This window comes from Cryptomeria japonica, chromosome 8 (assembly GCF_030272615.1).
Source record: "Cryptomeria japonica chromosome 8, Sugi_1.0, whole genome shotgun sequence".
In the NCBI taxonomy this organism is placed as follows: domain Eukaryota; kingdom Viridiplantae; phylum Streptophyta; class Pinopsida; order Cupressales; family Cupressaceae; genus Cryptomeria; species Cryptomeria japonica.
In genome coordinates, this window is record NC_081412.1 from 398,670,940 (window position 1) to 398,693,825 (window position 22,886).

The 22,886-nt window shown below is 35.7% G+C and overlaps 1 protein-coding gene across 1 annotated transcript in view; it reads left to right on the plus strand.

Annotated features, from left to right (window-relative positions):
• Positions 1-22,886, plus strand: part of LOC131079441 (uncharacterized) — a 408,813-nt gene that overhangs the window by 277,549 nt on the left and 108,378 nt on the right. Inside the window, exons 11-12 of the mRNA XM_058017395.2 lie at positions 12,178-12,307; positions 20,878-20,927. Of these exons, the coding sequence (XP_057873378.2) occupies positions 12,178-12,307; positions 20,878-20,927 (180 nt within the window). The remainder of the gene's footprint in view (positions 1-12,177; positions 12,308-20,877; positions 20,928-22,886) is intronic.

Genomic DNA, 22,886 nt, shown 5'->3' on the forward strand with positions numbered 1-22,886 from the left:
AAATTTGACTACCACTCTGGCCATTTGTTTGCTATTTCAAGGTTCTAGTTTTTCAGTTGCTGAAAGGAACTGGTCTACCTATAGCTTCATCCACTCTCTTAAGAGGAACAAACTTATCTCTAGGAGAGAAGAGAAGTTTGTAGCTATACATAGGGCTTTGCATCTCATTGATTGCAAGATACTTGTGTACAAAGAGAATCCAACAACATGATGGGGTGTATAGCTAGAGGAGCCATCACAGATTGATGGGGATGTGTTGATGTGTTTGAAATCGCATCGCTGCAAACTCCATACGGCCAATGCAGAATAGAATAAACTCACTAAGTATCCTACCCTCTCTTGAAATAAGGGAATCCCTAATGCTATTTTCTACGCTTTGATCAAAGGGGATAACCTCAAGGTTTCTTTTGTCAGGTCTTGACTGTGGGATCTCTCAGTGGCTTGATGTATTTATGTTGGAAACACAAGGGGACTTACGATTTGCAACAAGCTAGTCTGCTGTGATTCTCGAATTACGGAATAAAGAGCAAAAGGAAAGGTTTAGGAGATCTAAAACTAACAACACGGGTATGCGGGTAGACGGATTCCACATAACCAATTCCTACTTGGCCAGAATAGCTCACAACCTTGCAGGAACGGTGCAATCTTCAAAGGGACTTGGAAGATTTTTAGACTGGAGACGCACAGCTAAGTACCCAATTCTGGCGCAGCTTAGACGGACATCTGCAATTGAACTAAGCACAATCGAAGGCTCAGGTTAACCACACAAAAGGATACACAATCAGCATATCCTCAGTGGTATGAGCCCGAATCTATCAAATACCTGCACACCCAAAATAGAAAGATCTATCTAAAATACTAAAAGAAACCATGCAAACAGGATGAAAACAAGATAATAAACACCAAATCAATGTTTATATATTGATCTCATCTGCCTATTACAACAATTTCTGCAGCATCTCTATGCTACTGCTAAGATCTAACCTATTCTAACTCTAAAATCTAACTATCTAACAAGCTCTGATTATCTCACTATCTAACTATCTAACCCTTTACAAAAGAAAGGCCTCTGCCTTTTATAGATATTACAATTTTGAATCAGAGGCCAGGATGGACTGCATCCAAGGGTCCTGATTTGTCTTCCAGAAGTTGACAGCTTTAACCCATGCCCATTAAATTCTCAGTTATCCAACCAACAAATATCTCAACTACCAACCACTTTTGGCTTTAATTCAGGTCTATCCGGTCTTCTTGGTGGTTGGGAATAGTTATCCACAAAAATATCTTGCACAGGACCCATAGGCAGTTTACAATAAAGCAATTTCAGCTTTTAGGAATTGAATTCCTGGAATTAAATCCAGCTGTGTCTCTTTTCTCAAGAATGCATAGACTGAGTGTTCTTTTGCTTTTTGCCTTCAATTTCGCTAGTTGACTTCATCTATGTTCAACGACACAGTTCCCAATGCTCGGTTGCTCTTGCGCTCCTGCATCTTTTCTTTTCCAATCTTTAGTGCCTGGCCTTGAATTGCGATCCTTCCTCGATTTGCGTTTCAGGTCTTTCTCCTAGTTCTTCGATGACGTCCTGCGATCAACCAATTTCACTTAATTAAATTAATTTGGAAAATTAAATAATTTAATTTTAACAAACATTAAATTTAATTACGACGTCTGGCTTGAGAAGCTCTTTGTGAGATGTATCTTGAAAATGCTTCTCTTTCTCTTTGATTGTGAAATCTGATCCTTGGTCTTTTACTTCTGGGTGATTTTACCTTTGGAGTCTTGGACGTTTTAAATGGGTTTATGGCGCGATTCTGGAGGTTTGAAGAGCTTTTGCAAATTTTAAAACTCTAACTCTCATGCTTTTCTGGTAAATTTCGGAGAACTTAGACGTTTTTGAAATTTCATCATATTCTCCAATTTAGCCCCCTAGGGTCCGAAATTGGCGTTTTAAGTGAAATTTGGGATCATTTGGGGATTTTTGCAACTCTTTGAAGTGAAGTTCGGATTTTTGGAGGTTTTAACGTTTTGGTGCCCAAAGGTATTTTCGCGATTTTAACCTTCTGGAGCCTTCAACGCTTTGAAGCATATTTTGCGAATTTAAATAAATTTCGGAGCTTCCAGCATTTTTTTGTAACCTTTAGAAATTTCGGACCTAAATGCCCCTTTTCAAACTCGATACACTTTCCATTTACCTCCCCCCAGGGTCCGAAAATGAGGTTAAGGCGAATTTCGGACATAGAGGGTTTTACACATTTCGGAGCTTCAACGCCTCTTTTGTGATTTGCCATTATTTCAAATTTCGGAGCAAAGGTGTTTTAGCGAACTGGAGACTTTCGCCAATTTATAGCAAACTCCGGATCCTTAAGGCGTCCTTCGCGATTTTGAAGATTTCGGAGTGTTAGCATACTTTCTGCCTTTGCGATTTTGGAGTTTTCGCGCTTTGGTGCCGAAAGGCATTTTCGGACCATAAGGCATATTTCGTAATTTTCAGAAGAATTTCGGACCTATAAACGCGTTTTGCAATTTTAGAAGAAACTTCGAATTTCGGCCCTAGGGTCCGAAATTGGTGCTTTAAGTGAAATTCGGACCTGAAGGCACTTTTGCAACATTTCACTTTTTCGGACTTCCAGCCAGTTTTGTCAACTTTTTCACTTTTTGGCCCAGGGTTCGAAATTGGGAGACTTAAGTGATTTTCGGACCTCTGGGGGCTTTTTCGCAACTTTTGAACTTTTTCACATTTTAGCCCCAGGGTCCGAAATTGGGCATTTTGGGCGATTTTAAACGTTTTCTCAAGAAGTGCGAGCTTGGGCACTTGGGCAAGTTTGTCCAGATCTCCCCGGAGGATCATACTTTAAGTTATATTCTATATATACTTTCAGGATGTTTGAGAGTGGTTTCAGACCTCTAGGAGTTATATTGCAAATTCTAGTTTTTGGAGGTTTCCTCAATTTTTCAGAGTTAGCCAAATTTCAGGATCAGGACATTCCAGACTTAGCCAAATTTCAGGGCAGGACAGAAAGGCACGAACTGGGGGGGGGTCCCTGTCCAAGACGGGGATGGGTGTGCGATTCGCACAACAAATGGCGACTCGGCTGGGAAATGTTCCTGAACATTTCAAGGATGACTATCCGGATCGAACCCGAGAATCTCTGGTATATACCCCACAAAACAACCCAAATGACAGAAGACAGATTCAAAGTAAAAATGAGGTCGCAAACTGAATCAAGTCACCAACCTTGAAAAATCGAGTGTGCGCAGTGAAGTTCATTCAAGCCTAAAGAAGGTTGAGATATCATTGTTTAGTTAATGCAAGTTACGTAGAGCGACTCTAACTTCAAAAGCAACCTGGATAGAGCCCCGCTGCCAGCAAGCGTCTATAGCCCCGACAGAGTTATCGGCTGTAAGCTCACAGAGATTGCTCTGTTTCCGATAAACTTTCTTTTTGAAAATCGGCAGAGGTGTCTGTATTCCCAAAACCAAGCAACTTGATATTTCTTTGCTTTTCAATTTCTTCTCTTTTGATTTTTCTCTTTTATTTTCACTTTTTCACCTTGGCTGGTAAGCAGTGAAGCCTACATGGGATTGAGCGTTACAGTGGTCGCTGAAGCAGAGCTTCAGAATTTTTTCACTTGCAGTGACCTCCCTTTGATAAAACGACAGACTTAAGCATTTTAAGCGTTTAAAGTGCAGTGATCACAACGTTGGTGACAAGACGCAGTAAGCAACTAAATTTTTAGACTGACTAAGCCTTAAACCAAAATGGACTGACTACGGGGGCAACCGTCAATTAGGCGCTCTACCAAAGTCGGCATCCAAGAAATGAGCCGGAAAAAATTTCCTGACTTCGTACACCAGAGCTGGGAAAAGCAAACAAACCCCTTCAGTTTTTCAGAGTTAGCCAAATTTCAGGATCAGGACATTCTAGACTTAGCCAAATTTCAAGGCAGGACAGAAAGGCACGAACTGGGGGGGGGGGTCCCTGTCCAAGACGGGGATGGGTGTGCGATTTGCACAACAGGATGCTACGACTTCAAATGTAAGGCTGGTCGGTGTTAGTTTGGTAGATCTTGACCATAAGGAGTCCAGTAGTTCTAGTGATGAGGAGTTTGGGGATGATTAGTGGCTTCCCTCACTACATTTTGACATTTTGTAGTTTGTACTTATTTTGATATCACGCTACTCGTAATCATCTTTATGATATTTTTTGATATAATAGAAATCTCCACTTTGAGAATTTCATCTGTCAAATTTTATTTAGTATTCAAGTATTTAAAATTAAAATGAAAATCTTAAATCCTAGTATTTAGTATTTGCAATTTTGCTATTTTACTAATTTGCCAAAGTTTCATTTGAAATGTCAATCTTATACATCTTTTCATGACTAGTTTTTCAAGTACTATATGTATATCAGCACCGCCACTCCCCCTCCCCCCGCCACCATTGTCCCCCTGCCATCCCCCCATTGTCCCCAAACTTAGACCCTTGTTCCCCCCATCCTTGAAACCCATCCCCTCATTTCGAAACTTAGTGAAGGACTGCTTATCATACTCTTAGATTTTTAAGGTTAATTTTTTTCTAAGATTTCAAGTTATTTTATTATGCTTTCCTTTATATTAATTACATTAACTTCCTTTATTAGTTTGCAAATAGAGAGTTAAAATTTTTTGCTTGTTTTGAATAATATATTTTCTAACTATTAATGATTTAATTTTTAAGTAAGAAGTATTAATGTATTTATTTTCAAGTTTGCAAGTAACGAGTTTAAATTATTCTTGTTTTACTTCTAAGTTGCTGCTTTTAATTTTTTATGAAAACTTTAAAGTGTATCTCCAAGTTGCTCTTTGGGCATTTCTTGTTATGCATTTATTTTATTTGTTTATTTCTAAGTTGCTGATTCAAGTACGGGTAAGGGTATGAGATACGGATTTGGGTACATGGGTACAACAATTTATTTTTCTTGGGTATGGGTACGCCCGTATAGATATTTATATATACATATATAATATATATATTTAATAAAACTATATATTAATTAACAATGCATAATATATATGTAAAATATTTAAGACAAATATTCATAATGTTAATATATATTGATATATATAAATATACATAATATATATTACTTATAAACATATAACAACATTATGAATATTTATTTGTACAACTTGAGTTTGCCTAGTGGTGAACTTGTGCTCTTGAAAGAGGTGTCACAAGTTCAAATCCCACAAGGGCGTAAGTGTAATATCCCCAAGATTTTTTTTTTGATTTTTCAACAAGATTACAAACACAACCACACCCGTTAGGGTTAGAGAAAGGAAACTAAACCAGCTAAAAGGAACCCTACACCTTTTGATCACTGAGAGCCCAAGCTGGGAGGGTGAGAGCATACAGTAGCAGGGGATCGTTAAATGTAAACTGCTGGAAAAATACTCATTACAATAATGGGCGGCAAGCCAGCCCCTTCCACTTTCCAGTAGGAATAGAAAACTAGAAATCTGGCGGTAAACCAGCCAAGAGAACAATGACAAAACCAACCACGAATCACTCTATCGCAATATTTCAGTGGGAGGACTGAACACATACACAAACTCAACTCAAGCGCTTATGCAGCGAGAGGACCATTACAAACAAAATATCACTCTACTGCTTATATACAGCGGGAGGATAGAATTACAAATATCAAATGTAGGCGGCAAGCCAGCCTCTTCCACTTTTCAACGGGTATGCTTTACAATCCAGAAGTGGTTGATAGTACTACTATTCAACCTTACAATATAGAGACAATTGATTAGAATAGAAGAACACTGATCACAATGAAAGCTACCTCTAAAACCAACTTCAAATATAAGCGACTATTGCTGTTCTTAATTCTAAAATTGCATTACACGCAGACCAGCCACTATTGGAAACACCAAAATGCTCATAACTAACACAAATCTACTCCAAATCACACCAAATCAAAATCAAATGACTAACATGGCATAAGCGACCATTTCCAAACCTCAAACCTGCAACTCCGAAGTCCACGACTAGATGCACGCATCCCAATGCAGCTAGGGAAGGGGTGTCCCAGCAGAAAAATTCGATCAGCAATAAAAAATCCAAATCAGAAAACTAGCATTTCCCGTTTGGAGGACATCATCACCTATGGGATAGATAAAATCAGAGCCAATACCCATGTTGATATGCTCAGCAGACGAGGAGGTATGATCAAAATATTACGTCAGCCACTATACGCAAAACACAACAGCAATCAGAAAACTGAAAATGTGGCAGCAAAGATACCAAATGAGAGACCAAGCTCTCATATTTATAGATTCTGAGACCCCAAATTCACCTCCAAATGGTGTCCAAATTACAACTTCTGCATTTGCATTTCATTTCCCACTCCTTCATATGTTTGGCGTCCAACTCCTAGGCAAAAGTTCGAACTTTTCCTTGGTGTAAGACTTACAACTTAAAAACATAATAAACTTCATGAAAATGCCTCCTTTTCTCACGCCACTGACTTGGGGAAAATATAATATTTTTAGGTGCAAAATATTTTTCCATAAGTCGTCCAAAACACATTAAATATTAACTTTAGCATAAAGTAATAATATTTAATAAATCATTGAAAATCAAATACTGATTATGCCAAATTGAACTGATGGATTGAAGTGCTGAAAACCATCAAATTGAGCTGAGTCAGAACTCACAACTGAACTACTATAAATAGAACTGGCTGAAATGACACTAAAAATAGTAAGTCCCGAAAACAACTCCAAAAAGAATGTTCTTCGAACCCTGTAGCTCAGCTCGAGAAACCCAGAAAAACCTAGTAATCATGACAATTGACAACCACTTACTAGAAATAGTAAGTTGTGCAAACTCCCTTGAACTGATTGCATGTCATACCACTGCGAAGCTTACAGAAAACCCAGAAGGAAACTTTGACTCATTCTGCCAAACTCCAACTGCTTCACACTCAAAATCCTCCTAGAAGATGGAAACCCTAATTTTGTCAAAAATAGCCTACGGGCCTCCTGAATAGGCTATTCATCACTAGGAGTGATCACTGGCTGGAAGGGGACGTTACAGTAAAGTATGTACACCTTGTTGTCCTCATTTTTGTTTTCAAAAATGAAGGACCATTACATGAAATTTTTGTGAAAAAATGAAAAAAATTACTCTATGCAATGCTTCCCGAGGCAAAATTTCGACTAATCCTTGGACTGGCTTAATCCTCAGTCCATCCTCGAACTACGTTTCGAATTTCATCAAATTCTGGGTTCATTTGCTATGTCTTTCCTTCAATCGGGTTTTAAAATCCTGACTGCAAGTGGAGAATTTTCTTCAAACTGCAAGTTTTAATGATATTCATTGTTTTGGTTTTTGTAGGGGAATTTTTGGCTTATTACATGTGCACTTTTATTCAAGGATGAATACTTGTAATTTGTTTTAAATTTCCTTTTTATTGTTTTTATTATTTTTAATGTTTTTGGTCTTGTTTAGTTAAAATAGGGATTTTTTGGCTAAATTACAAGTAAACTTGCAGTTTGGTCTAAAAACCCCTACTTTAATGGTTTTTACATGTAATAGGGATTTTAAATCCCCATTACATATGTGCAATCAAGTATAACTTGTTGTAGGGATTTTATTTCCCTTTTACAAGTATTTAAAACTTGCATTTCTCTCCAAAAAACCCGATTTTGCCTTGCAAGTGCATTTTTGACAATTTTAAACTTGCATTTTGGTCTAAAAAACCCGATTTTGCTCATAAAGTGCATTTTTGACATTTTAAACTTGCTATTTGGCCAAAAAATCCCAATTTTGCCCAACATGTTGAAAAAGTGAAATTTTAAATTTGTTATATCTTCTAAAAAACCCGATTTTCATTGTTTCATGCATTTTAAACTTGCTATTTGTTCCAAAAAACCTGAATTGCAAGGAAAAACGTTTTTTTTGAGGATTTTTAGCAAATTTTTGTGGAGATTGTTTGGGAGATAGAAGACGTTTTGGATTCCTCCCTATTTTTATGCATTTTCAAACACCTTTCACGCCACATGGAGGTTAAGATTGCTGGTTTTTAGCTTTATAACAGCAGACACGTTTTTTTTGCCATTTGGAATGCCACGAATCAGCAATGTTATGAATCATTTTGGCTTAGTATGCTAAGGCATTGAGGTTAGAAAGAGTCTTGGCCATTTTCCATGCCATTTCTCATGCATTTGCTGCCACGTTTTTCAGTTTTGGGCATTTTTTCAAAAATGTGGCTAGGGTTTTGGAATACGGTTAATTTCTTTTTAAGGGATATTCTTCTTTATTTCAAAGATTAATCATCTTGTTGAAGAGGCATTTTCAGTTTGAAGCAAGGTTTGATTTCTTTTCTTTCTTTGTTTCATTTTCTTGTTTTCTTGTTTCATTTTTCTTGTTTTCAAATATGTTGGTTCTTCCCCAAAAAATCGGTTTTGTGAGAGAGATTTTCCCCTTTGTAAAGCAATTTTAGAATTGCATTGGTCTTCCCCATTTTACCTCTTTACTTGTATTCGGGATTTTAAATCCCGATTACAAGTTGGATGAAAATCATTGTTCTTCCTTTACGGATAAAAGATTTAAACATCTTTTGTTGAAATATGAAGTTGCAAAGATGAGAAATACCCATCCTTTCAAAATCGGGTTTTTGGAACCAGATTACATGTTGAAAATTTCTTCCCATTTTCTTGAAGATGATCTTCCCAAAATCTTTTCATATTCATTTCCATCATCCGTACATACCATTTCATCCATTCATTTCACACCTTCATTCATTTTCCCCATTTAAAGTCTACTTGCGGTCAGCCATCCAAAACCCGAAATTGGTCTAAAATGCACTCAAAAAACACTTGAAAATGAGTTCTAAAGGTCCAATTACAAGTGCAAACTTGTAGTTACCCATTACGCATATGAAGTTGCATGTTTGTTCCCCGCAATTGCAAGTTAATGCTCTTGTTTTGCCCACACATGTAATGCAACTTCCAAAACCCGAAATTCACTTGTGAGCCCATTTTTGCATCGATTTATCCCTTCCCTTGTTAGTCCGGTTTGCACACACGATCTAGCAATCAATGGATTAAGGCATGGGCCTTATTTTGCAAGCAAATTTCAAGAATGAAGGATGATACAAAGAAGAAATACAACAACAATTCATGGTTGAGAGCATAAAATGCTTTCAAGACAAAGATGGTCATGACATGAAAAGAGGAAGGCAGCCCGTTCCCTCTTGAAAAGCTAGTACTACCCCAAGCAAGAAGACAAGGATGCAAGTTCCCGTTCCGGTTCAAGATGTCTTTACCAATCCAAAATACTTCAAGTTCTAGCATCCTGAAGCGACATGAAGATCATCACAGACAAAGGATGATGCAGTTAGAGTCGTGTCTTTAGACACATGGAATAGTTTTAGTTATGCATTTGTAATTTTGTTTTGACAAGTTATATGTAAAAGTATTTTTTGTAAAATGCAAGTTACACATTACTTGCACTTTTGTAATTACATGTAAGGCAACTACAAGTTGTGTCCAATTAGTATTGTAGTTGGAATAAGTCTTAGTTAGTTATTGAAGTCTCAGTTAGTTATTGAATGAGTCTTGGTGGTTGAGAGAATCTCTCAAGTTAGTTAGGATCCTCCCACCTTTTTCTCAAGGCTCCTCCTCTATAAATACTTGAGGGGTCTATTGTAATATTTATCTTTTGGAAAGCAAGCAAAAACTCTGCCAAATTTACAGCAAGAAGTCTTTGAGCTTATGTATGTGAATTGAAAGTTTTGAAGAATAATAAAGAAGGATTACTCAAGTTTTGAGTCTTTGAGCTACATGTTTGAGTTTGAATCTTTTTATTTCTTCCATGCAAAGTGTTTCTAAAGGAGCTTAATCTAATCTGATTTGAAGTCTTTGAGCTGCAAGTAGAGAAGATTAATTAAAATAGGAAAATCTCTAGAAGGAGCAGCAAGTCTTTGAGCTTGCGTCTATTCTTGAGGAAAAATTATTGTTTGATAAGAAATAGCAGCAAGTCTTTGAGCTTGCATTAGTTCTTGTCTTTGTGTTGAAAGAATAGATAATTCCAGCCTTTGAGTTGTTGTCTTTTATTCGTTGTAAAATTTAGTATAGCAAAGGGTAGATAGGACTTCCAATAGTCAAGTCTTTGAGCTTGATATTGCTGTCCCATCTCGAAGGAAGTGACGGGAGTCTTTGAGCTTTCAGGAAACTTCATTTGCTTTCTATCGTTTTCATTTGACGTTGTTACCATTATTATACACTTTCTTGCTATCACTTTTCTAAGGAGAGAAAAGGATATAGGCTTCCTTGAAGAAAGAAGGAAGACTGCTGTCCCATCTTGTTTTTATTTCAGTTTTAGATAGATAGGGGGAGCCTTCCCTTAATTAGGAGAGTTTCATACTCACACACTGTGGTTGAAGCCACAATTTTGTTTCCTTTCACAAGTGTACAAAATTTTCAACCAACACACCTCATTGGCTTTGGCTCATTATAATTAAAAAAAAAGCATTATGAATATTTATTTATCATAATATTCAACTACAAGGAAAAATATAATTATTTCTGTTGGAGGAGTGAGCACGATATTGCAGGCACATATGTTGCATGAGTTTTGGAGGCACAGACTCGGCAAGTGATTTTGATACCCGCAGAAACAATTTGTTATAGGCTGCTGAATCCAATGTGAACCCAAGCCCGCACCTGTATCAAACCCAAATCTTGGCCAAAGCCACACCTGCACCTAGCCCTTGACCCCCGTACCCAGTAATAGAGGTTTAATTTCTTGTTTTTTATTATGTTAATAGTTGGTTGTTTCAAGATTCTTTTTATGGTCTTTTAATCTTGTTCTTTATTTTCTTTTCCTCTTTTTTGTCCTTTGTTTACCCATCTATTGGATATTTTAATTTTCATTCAGTCTCTTTTTTCATTGTCTTTTTAGTTTCTTTCTTTATTATTTCCTCTTTTTATTTACTTTTATTCCTATTTTATTTTCTCTCTTTTATTTTTTAACTTTTTTATCTTTTATTCTCAATTATGGCAACCTTTTTAAGACTCTATCTAGAATCCATTACTGTATTTATCTTCCTAATGATGGATCATTGAGTGTGATCTGAAACATCGATCAAATAAACACACATAGCTTACTCAAAAATTTGTATCAATAATCAAAATATCTCTTGGAATTTGTTGAAATGGAGTGGGCTACAAAAAGTAGATGCTGAAATACTCCAAATTAATGGTGGGCTCCTATAACTACACCGTGGGATCCTACTGTACTACTACAAACTTGCTCAAGTTTAGTTAAATCAATGTTTGCTTCCAATATTCTTGCTGTTTTTTTACTTCAATGGTTGGTTTTTCTACTTGTTTATGCTTGCAAATGAAGTGAATGCCTTTTGGAGGTGTTGTGAGTGCCCTTAAGTGTATTAGGTTTTCTAAGTTTTTTTGTTTTCTGATTTTCACTCACCTGCATTTGCTGAGTCTACCCATCAGCATTTGGTGAGTCTGCAAATCTGGTAGTCTTGGTGCATTTGACCAGATTCACGAAGACTCAGTTTTGAGTCCTTGGGCCTTGTTGAAGTAGGCTTACTTTGGGGCGATACGCCAAGTATCCAGCAAGTCCTGCAACATTAATCAAGGGTTTAAAAGTTTGTAACAGCACAAATCAGATTGGTCCTATTTTTAATTATGATATTATAGTTCTATTATCTATTTTGTCGTTTTCAGTGCTCCCAAATACTTAAAAACTAGAGTGAATATTTCAGATATATCTTATATCTAAAGGACACAACACACAAGAGCTTAGGACAGAACTCCTGCATAAAACTGTGACAAAAAGGCCTGTTGTTATGTTTTGAATATTTAATTGTATCTTGGTTACAAGTTGAGGGATCTCCTAGATGGTAGACTCATCTACATGTCTATGTTTTTGTCTTTCTTTCTTTATTTTGATAGTATTGGTTGAGAGTTTCTGTTAGTCTCAACTTTTATGAAAGGGTCGTTATTGTCTTGTTATTCCCATTCATATCTCATACAGATCTTAAATGCTATGTTGTATCAGCTTGAATGATTGAAAAGAAATCTGCAACGCATGATCCAATTTTTGTTGATGTTGTTTTACATTGTTTATATATACAAAATTAATATAAAATTTATGCTGCAGTCCATTGCAGATGCAGCTTCAAAGCTTGTGCATGTTATTTATACCGATGTAGTGAAGCCTATACTCACAATTGAAGATGCTATAAAGTCCAACTCATTCTTTGATAGCAGAGCTCTTGAATTTCAGAGAGGTTTGGCTCAAATGCACTATTCATTTGTAATTTAAAAGTTATAGCACTTTTGCTCTGCTACATTGAAATGGCTTTCGCTGATTAATCTGGATGATTAATGCTTTGCAATGCAAGTTTTCATTTTTCTTTTCTTCTCAGTTCATGGATGAAATTATATGTGATGTAGTGTCTGTAGATATAATTAAGGAATTGTTAGTTCCTTAGGCCCACTGACAAATACCGCTTTATATAGGAGGAGAAGTCTTTATCTTGGAATGCATATGAACGGAAAGGAAATATTTCTCCCGCTGCAATAATCTTAGGAGATATTATATTGCTAGTAATAAGATGGGAAAATTAAAGAAAATTGTACGATTTTCTAAAACAAGATTCTTTGACAAAGCATTAAGTGACAACTAGATATGTTATTGAAGAAATATACAAATGTCTTTTTGACCCCAAAGGATTGCTTGAAAGATGGCCAATTGACATTAACATCAAATTTCCTCTTGCCTCAGGCCTTTTGAATATTGGAATCCATAAAACCTTCTTGTTAGATACTGAAGAGATTAAGAAGTAGATACCACAGCTCTTTGATTGAGGCTTAATTAGATCAAGTGTTTCTCAATGTGGCTTATCAATGATTAAGGTGTTAAAGGAGGATAGAATTTACAGGACATGCATAGATTTTGTAACACTCAACAAGATGACAATCAAGAACTAGTATTCATCACCAAGGATTGATGATTCAGCGGATTCAGCTTGAAGGAGCTAAATACTTCACCAATATATTGTTTATTGAGATCTTATTGTTCTGATTAAACAAGAGGTGTCTTGAGAACACTATTAGCATGATTAACTCATATATTGCCCTTTGAAAAAATAGGGTCATCCTCAATGATCCACATAGATGAAGGATCATATTCCTTCAATTCCACAGCAACTAATTCTTCATTTGTGATTAAGTTTCCCTTGTGGTGGAGGCATAAGTTTTGATTCATAGACCCAAGGTCATTCAACCACAATAAAGGAAAATCATTAAATTATAAATCAAATTTTAAATTTCAATCAATGAAAATTTATTAGGTATACTAGTTGTTCTTGCTATCTTGAATATGTCTTGAAAAAGAGATCTCATATAGGTTGTTTGTAGATCTCAATCTTAGACATAATCTTCAGACTCATTTGTGGTCCTGGTTCCACATCCTCTACGAGGTGAGAGGCCTCCCATAACCTCCTTATCAACCTTGAAGTTATGAAGATATTGGAAGGCTGGGTTGAGGAAGCTTGCACAAGCATGAAGTAGCTTATAAAGCTGTCTTATCCAACACTGGTCAATGATATCCCAAATGGGCACATTTTTGGCTTGAACACTACCATAACATTGTCTAATATGCTCCTTTTCTTTGTCCATTGCCTCACAATCAAATTCATGATGGTATGCATAGAAAAATAACATTATCCACATGGTTCTCATTCAACACCCAAGAAATGTTGAAACATTTCAAGAATAAGATCTTTGCAATCAAGAACTAACATAATAACACAAGATCTGATTTTTGCAACAGTTTCCAAATTTTTAACCCTCTTAGCACAAGGAAAGATTCCTCATATCATCCAAACTTTGAAAACCTTCCACAATTAGTTGAAATACCTCCTAAAAAACATCTTTCATAAAGAACCCAAGGAGCTATTATTCTCATAATTTCATTAACACAAGAAGTAATTGCAAGTCTTACTTCCTGATCTGGATGACTCAAATTTTTTGGCTTAACTAAAAAATTCATTGTAAGGACCACAACAATATTTATCTTTTTGAATTGAGCTGATCTATTTCTGAAAAATAACTCTCCATTGTATCCAGAATGCTAGTAGTACATCCTTAGATAGAGGTAGGTGTTGTAGTCTCTTTCCTACAATATAAAGCTTTCCTTCAAATTTGAATTCCATGATTCACGAAAAGGTGAATAAAAACTTTCTGATTTCTTTGTCACTAGTGGATGGAAAGGTGTAGCAATTGTTGAAACAATGATATGCAATTGAAGAATCTGCAACAAGGGCTAGCTTCCCAATTAGCTGGAAAGATCACTAGCTTTGATACCACTATAATAATTGTTGATGTGTTTTTTAGGACACCTAGGCCACAGAATAAAACACAAAGTATTCTATTCTCTCTTGAACAAGGAAACCTCATATGCTATACGATGTGATCAAACAAGACAGCTCCAAGGTTTACAATGCGAACAATTGACTTTAAGTGTTGGATAGACTCAGTGTTTATGATGTGATTTGTTGGAATCGGAAGGGGACTTATGTTTTGAATCACAATTGGAGTGTGGAAACTAAACTTAACTTGCTTGGAAAAAATAAAGATAAAAGATATAAGGGTTTAGAAAGTTCTAAGCTACTCCTAACAATGTAAGAAATGATTGTTGACTTGGTGCAACCAAACCAAGCTTTGCTTTGCCATGAGGAAACAACTACACAAAGACGGTGCAATCTACTAAGGATGAGCAAATGATTTTCATATCACTTATGCACACCAACATTATGTAAAATGAGCATATAGCAATTGAAGTTAGCTTTTAGATAAGTTCAGTCTAACAACGCACTGCAATTTGCAATCAACAAACTCAAATTGGTATGAACATTAGGATTCACCATTCGTCAACAATAATATCTTCCATTCATTTAGCACATCTAAACTATGAGAAGTAGAGACCATGCAACAAGTTGAAATAGAACACAAGATCCACCATCTCTTCAATGAAAATAGTATGTTTATTACAGGCAACCTTGGCAACAATCTCCTTTCCTCCTACTCTAATGCTACCAACTAACATCTATTCTCTGACTACTAACTATTAACCTTTACAAATGAGAGGAATGAGCAATACATAGAGGTCTCAATTACAATTCAAAAGCTCAAATTGATTCAAGATCAATGGCCGAGATTACATGATAAAACCCTAATTAGGGTTAGTTACAACTAACTTCATTTGACCAATGAGAAAATTACAATATTTGGACACATGTCCTTCCTTGAATTCTAACCAATGAGAAATATGTTGAACAAACTCCAATATAATGCCATGTGTCACTTGCTCCTCCACTTGATGAATCAGGTTCGATATACTTGGACATGCTGATATGGCACAACTTGATTGGTTGACGACAACTAGGATACCACCTCAACATGCCTTGTAGATCACTATGAAGAAATGTTTGTGGTTGAGCAATATCTCATGATACTCAACATTATTTTGTTGTTCAACACGATGAAGATGGGGCATATTCCCAAATTGTATCATCTAAGTGATCAAGTTTCTAACTTTGATTAACTCTTCTGAAACCATTTGCTTCCTTGATCATGTTTGCACAATTTGATCTTTATACTTGGGAATCTTCCTTGTGATGCATTTCATCTTGAACCTTGCATCCTCATTTTGCAATGGCCTATCTTGATGAAGAGCCCTTCATTGTGAAGCGATCCCTGATCCTGGAATTCCTTGAAAATGTCCATGCTTAATCCTTTTATGCATAATGTATGTGACTGCGATCTCCTCCTTGTACTAACATTGATTCTTGGATTTTCAAAGGAAATTCAAGATTATCATGGCATCATCCTTTTCAGTATTGAAATTGTGAGGTGTATATGTTGACCTCCTTGCCTTGAAGCCTAACCTCTTTCTTGCTTCATGAAGTCTTGATGTTCATCTTTAAATGTGTTGAGCTTTCATGTTGTAGTGCGGACTTTGAATGTGTTTAGCCTCTTGAAAACTTGAATTTTCATGTGGAGATGTTTCACTTCACACCTCCTTGTGTATTAGGATATCTTTCCACGCCCTTGAGGTGTTCCTCCCTCCTTCCATGATTCGACCCCTTGAAGTAAGGATCTTGATGTTGTAATAGCATCCTTTGTATTGTGAAGTTCCCATAACCTGAAAAGAAAGACAAATATTTGTGAGCTACATCAATAACATTGCATAAAATCATAATTTTTGAAACAAACTCATCCCTTTAAGTCTGATCTCCTTCCATCCTCAAGTTCACATTCCTCTAATTCACTCAGATCTGCATTTATGTATTTACTAATAGCACTTCATCTTTGTTAAGCTCGCACTCTTCTACCTGCTGCAATTTGCCTATATGTCTGATTTCTGCTCCTGACTGGTAGGTCTCCTCCATCTTGAATTGACTTAATGTTTTTGAAATGAAAATCCGTCTCCTCTTATAGAATTCAAATGATTCAATTAATCCTTCCTTAACTTGAGATGACCTACGCATTTATTTTTTTAATTTGAAATCTGAATTCCCATCCATGTAGCCGACTTGAGGGTTTGGTTTTCCATGAGCAGGTTTAAAGGGTTAAATGCACAATCATTGGTGGACTTTGAGACATGTCTGGCATTATATTCTCACAATGGACCTTGTCCGGCATTGTTATGACTTGCCAAAATTTAACCTAAATCGACGGACTTGAGGACTTGTTTAACATTTCCTTGATCTGCAATGGCGGAGTTTAGGAGAAGTTTTGCACTTTCTTTGTAGCATTTTTCACAATTTTCCAATGGCGGAGTTTAACCAAGTTTGACATTGTTTTTCCTCTTGAATGTTGGAGTTTGAAAAAGTTTTACATTTAGCATTTGCAATGGTGGAGATTCACCCCTTAAGCACATTTTGTCTTTACACCATGGTGGACTTTAATATTATTCTTACTCCAATAAGTGGCGGAGTTTGTGCAAATTTAGCATTTTTGTCAATCAAAGTGGTGGACTTTATGAAAGTTTTACTATTTTCACCTACCAAAGTGGTGGACTTTAGGAGAGTTTTACATTTACCTCACCAAAAGGGCGGACTTAGCATGCTTAACAACAATTTTATTGATCCACATAATGGCAGAATTTGCATGGTGATTAACAATTTGACTCTCAAAGATTGCCAAATTTTGACAAGCTGATCAACATTTTGCTTTCATGATGGCGGACTTTGAGAAAGTTTAGCATTTTTCACTTAGTGTAAAGATTTCATCAAAACTCAGTGGCGGACTTTAAGCAAACTCTGGCATTGTTGTAAAGGTGAATGGCGGAGTTGAGATGATCTCCCACATTGATGTTACTTAGTGCAAAGATTGAAGAGAGAAATCATTGGCGGACTTTTATCCTTACGCAACATTTTTTTCGATCGAACCATTTTGTAATAAAGATGCATAAGTGCAACATTTTTGAAGTGAATACGTAACATTTTGTTTAACAATTTGTGGCGAAAATGTAACAATTTAGGGTGAAAATTTAAGGTATTTGCAACATTTTGCACAATTTGTAGAGCAAGATTCATATGCAATACTTGCAATTCTTGATGGAATCGCAAGTGATTTTCCACTTGAAAGTAACATTTCAATTTGCATAGTTGCATTTGAACAATTTGCCTTGACAACATTTTTGCAACTTTTCTTGCATTTTGACAACTTTGCAATTTTGACGAGATTGATAAGTTCTACAACATTGAGCAACTTTCCACCCCTAGTGACAACTTTCAACCACACTATGCATTCTTCACAATCATGCCCCCAATTTACAATGCTAGACTCAAAATGCATACCCCCCTTTCCCATGAGAAAAGGCTAAAGACTTGCAAAACTACTGCCAAGATAAACAAACTAAGCAAAACAACTACCCTAAAAAAATGAAAAGTGGGGGTCCCTATTTGCAATGGGGTGATGTGTGAAAACGTCACAACAATAACTACTTCAGATTTTTTTTGAAATATGTTAACTCAACTAGAAATGGAATGCATGATAGTTCCATTCCACTTTTTGATTATCTAGATCCCATAAAGGGCAAGGTGATAGGGTTTTATGGATTACAAAGTACTGAAAGCCAATTGTAGAAAAGAAAGCATTAGGCAATAAGTCGGCTATTACCATTTATTCAATGGGATGCATTTCAATATAGGAAAGTAAACATACATTTAGTCAACAAGAATTACAATGGCACATCCACTTCCATGGGAAATCTTAGTGGCACATCCACTTTTCCGTGGGAAAGCTTATTTAAACTATCAGTAATTAACAAGCTCCTTCCACTTGTCTAGTGGTGGGCAATCACAAATGAAACCACTTGTTTAATGGGGTAAGTATCAGCAATATCAAAACAATTCACTAGCAATATTACCATTTATTGTTACAAATGAAATGCAGAGGAAGGATATAGCCTTTGGCAATATGACCATCCAAAGCATTACATTGTTCCCTCACATGCATTATCATCACTACTTAACTACAATAAAGATGCTGATACAACAAGGTGCCGACACAAAGTACTGATAAAGGAAAGTACTGCTGATATAAGTGTTGATATAAAGAAAATTGCTGCAATACCTCCACAAAGTGCCAAATTACCAATGCCCAACAACCCAGCTACGTAAATAACAACTCGATACCTTAAATAGATGAAGTAGAAAGCTGGTGTGGGTCTACAAAGGACTGAAAGCACACTGTAACAATATGGACAGCAAGGAAAACACCTTAGGAAACTCGTCAATCTCGCTTCACACCTCAATGATATAAATCTGATACACCATGTCAAATCAGCTCCAAAATCATCATTATAGCTCATTGGGAAAAGACTACATCAGACTAATACTAACCTCAATCATACATATGGCTGAAAATGGCAATGATAAACATTGCAGCAAGCATATAATCAACATAACTCATCAAATCTTCATTTGTTCAACTCAAAATGGCCTAGGAATAGCTGCTAGTACCAAACCACCACAAATTTGAATGAAAGGAGCCCCAGAGACTAGGCACTTCAGTCTAGAACTTCCACACCACCTCCCAAGAAGCCTGTACGACCATCATTGATAAATAGCACAGCCTCCAATATTGTTATATCTTCTCTAAATGGTTTTTATGGCCTTTAAGGACAATCAGAAAGGCTTCTCGAAACAACAAATGAAATTCAAACTTAGAAAATGATACCATCATTTACATCCAGCAAGAGTGGTATGGCCAAAGCATGGAATGGTACGGCCAACACAGAAGAAATCTCTTCAAATGCCCCCAAAACTCAGTAAAGTATCCTACAACACAAAAATATCCAATAATCTGCAACCTTAGAAAACATCAAAAAACCTTCATGAGTGAAATCGAAAATTGAAAACTATGTTGAAACACTTTGGTTATTTTTGAAATAAAAAATCACACCAGTCTAGCTAGGAATTCCTTTCAAACCTGAAACTAGAAATTTAAAGAGGTTTTTTTTCCTTAGAAAACTGTGGAAGAACTCTTAGGTTCAATTTGACAGCATAACAATATCGATCAACATCATATTTGAATGAGCCCCAACACCTCCTTTTATAGCTTTTTGGAAGGAACTCGCAATTTAAAAATTATAATAATTTATTATCCCTCAAAAATGACTTTTTTGAAATAATAATAACATTTCATGAGCAAAACCCCCCTTATCTAGGTGTCCAACATTTAAAATACTTAATCACCTTTCTAATGAGCTATTATACTAAGTTATTCTTTTAATATTGCCCAACATTAGACAACTTTAGTGAATTAATCAAATAATAGCTCAATAATTCACCAAAGTTGTGAAAAGCACTGAAACATCAAAACAATTCTGATCATGCCATGATGAAACTGAAGCAATGGGATGAAGATTGGTGCCAACTTAGTGATTTACTAAGAATAGACGTGCTCTCTAAGAAATTTGGAGAAGATCTCAGGTGTCTATAAACACTTTAGAAAGTGTCATTGCAATCCATACCATAAATTGGATTCATTTCCATAAATAGAAACCAAGAGTAACTCAACTTGCATTCTCCAAGAAGTCTGGAGTTCTCCCTAGCTCCCCAAGAAGCTCGCGGGAAATCTTGGAAACTGAGCAAAATCTCAAGAAACAATTTCACTAAAGATGGGGACATTACATGGTTTTCCAGGTAAAAGATGTGGTATGGTAGTTTTGGAACCCTGAGTTATGGATGGACCAAACTCTACTAACCAAGGTAAAATACACAACTGATCTTTCTTTCCTGATGTGAACCTTAGTTGTACCGACCATTTCATTATTGGGGAACATTATTGTTGGCAGGAGTCATTCTTGATCATTTAGGTGCTTAACATTCTTGTTTTCACAATATTATTTTGTTTTCAAATCCAGTTTCCTTGCTATTATGTTTCTCAGTGAATTAGAGGTTGATGTTGAGTTCCTGTTCCTTTAACCTTCGTAGTTGGTGTTGAGTTTTCTGTAAGTTTTTACTGATACATTCCTTAACTGGTACTTTTTATCAAAATAATGATGATAATTCTTACACCGGTTTGTTCCTCTGATGATGAGTCCATTAGTGTGACTCAAAATGCTGAATTCACAAGCATATATGAAGTTGGTTCCAAAAACTGAACAGATATGATAATTGTTGTTGTGAAATCATACTACCTCAATTTTCATCTGATGGAAGATCTGTTTCATATGTAAATAAACTACAGTGCTTACTTCTATTTTTATATTAGGGTGAAGAATCAAGTTCATGTTATAATTCTTTTCCTCAGTTCGCTAAATTATATCCTTTAATCACAGGAAATGTAGCTTCTTCATTTAGATCTGACGAAGTCATTGTTGAAGGAGAGGTAAGCGTCTAACTTTATGCCAATTATTCTTTGCTTAGCATAACCTATAAAGTCTCAGTTTGATTGATGAAATTTTAATTAAATGAGGTTTCACTTGTTACTGGTGGAAATTTTGCTTTTTACATTTTGTTTGAATTCCATCTAATCAATGAAAAATATTTAGAAATTAGTTTACTAAAGTCTATTTGAATCAATTTGCAAATAATCTTGGATGTTTGTAACCGCTCAAATGCACACAGGTGATCTTGAATCTGATAGTATGCTTACAATAACAATTAGTGTTTGACCATGACATTTCACCATATTAGGATCCATGGAATACATATTGTATTATTCTTTATTGTCATTCTAACAACGGGATCTTTTCATGATTCCTTAAGAGTTGGAGATGTCTTGGATATTGAAACCTAAATGCATTCTCATGTTTAGGTGATTTTTCATCTACACCATCTGTGTCTTTGATCATTATAGCTTGTAATTAGAGATGACATTTATATCATTCATTGAATTATGTATAATCTGTACTTCCATTGTAAGCCATCTTTTTAACATATTAAGGATGTGTCATATCTAAATTTGATTTGTGTAGGCATCTTTGTATATGCTTCAAATGTGTACCCTTAAGGAAACCAAATCAGTTTTTTTCGACTCTTAGATACAGAGGATGATCACTTCCAAAGGTTTATTTTGGGCTTCTAATTAATAGGAAAGAAACAATAAACCTATGGTTGCCCATTCTTCACAAGTTCAAGGACAAAACCTTGCACTGTACAACCAATTGGCTCTGTCTGGCAGAAAAAATACAGTATATAAGGTTGTTTCACAGAGTGTCAATTCATCCTCTAACCTCTCAAAATTCCAGAAAGTATTCAAGACAAAATCGTGGAATTCTAGAAAAAAATCTTTTGCAAGGGACAAAAGAGAACTTCAAGTACCAACTAGTGGCTTGGGAAGGCATATGCAAAGTTAAAAAGAAAAGGGGGGTTGAATATAAAAAAAAATAAAGGCATTAAATACAACCTTGGCTATGTAATTAGCATGGAGTATAGGAGCATATCCACCAAAAATTGGGCACAAATCATCAAACTCAAATGCTTACAAGATCCCACAATCAATCCTTTAAAAGAAATTTGGGAAATACAAGTTTTGAGTGTGACAAAGCATATAAAAATATTATGGAACAGATTACTCAACAAACCACAAGAAAAATTGGAGCAGAAGCAGACAAAATTTGGGAGGAAAATTGGATTGGAAACCCCACTATCTAGCTAATGCCATTGACAAAAAGACTTCGAACCTTTGACTACTTCAACAACCAGAATGCCTGCAAACACAATGCTCAAAACTCTTAACAGTATCTCTTGAAAAGTGAAATACAAGCATCTCTGCTTCAACCTATTGAGACATAACAAATGGTAATCAAATAACAGATAAGGAAAGGAAACAACAATGGTTAATCCAAGTAATCGCAAAATAACACTTTTCCTTTGCTTGTCAATCATAGGAGAATCCAAACCATTCAATTATAGAAATTGTGTAAGTTGAGGCCAAACAGATGTTCCAATTGCTAACAGAATGAAGAAACCATGCAACATCTATTTAAATTTTATACCATAGTGTTGAGATTTGTTGAGGACTTATGCTAAATCAAAAAGTCTAGTTTGAGGTGACCTTGGCAAGTTTACAGATTGGGTTCATAGGCCTCATAAGTTTGTGCAGATTAAGACTCCCTCAAAATCATGAGTTCAAGTCCGAAGTGATCTTAGTGATTCTATAGATTAGATTTGTAGGCCTCATGAATTTGTGTAGAGTCGCTTAGATTTGACAAGTCCATAGGGCCACCATTATATAATCATATTTTCAGTATTATACATTGTAAATTCAAAATCTGAAAAAATAAAAGATAAAATCCTAGAGTTTTTATCTATTTTTAAACAAAAAAAGCTTGCATTTTTTTAA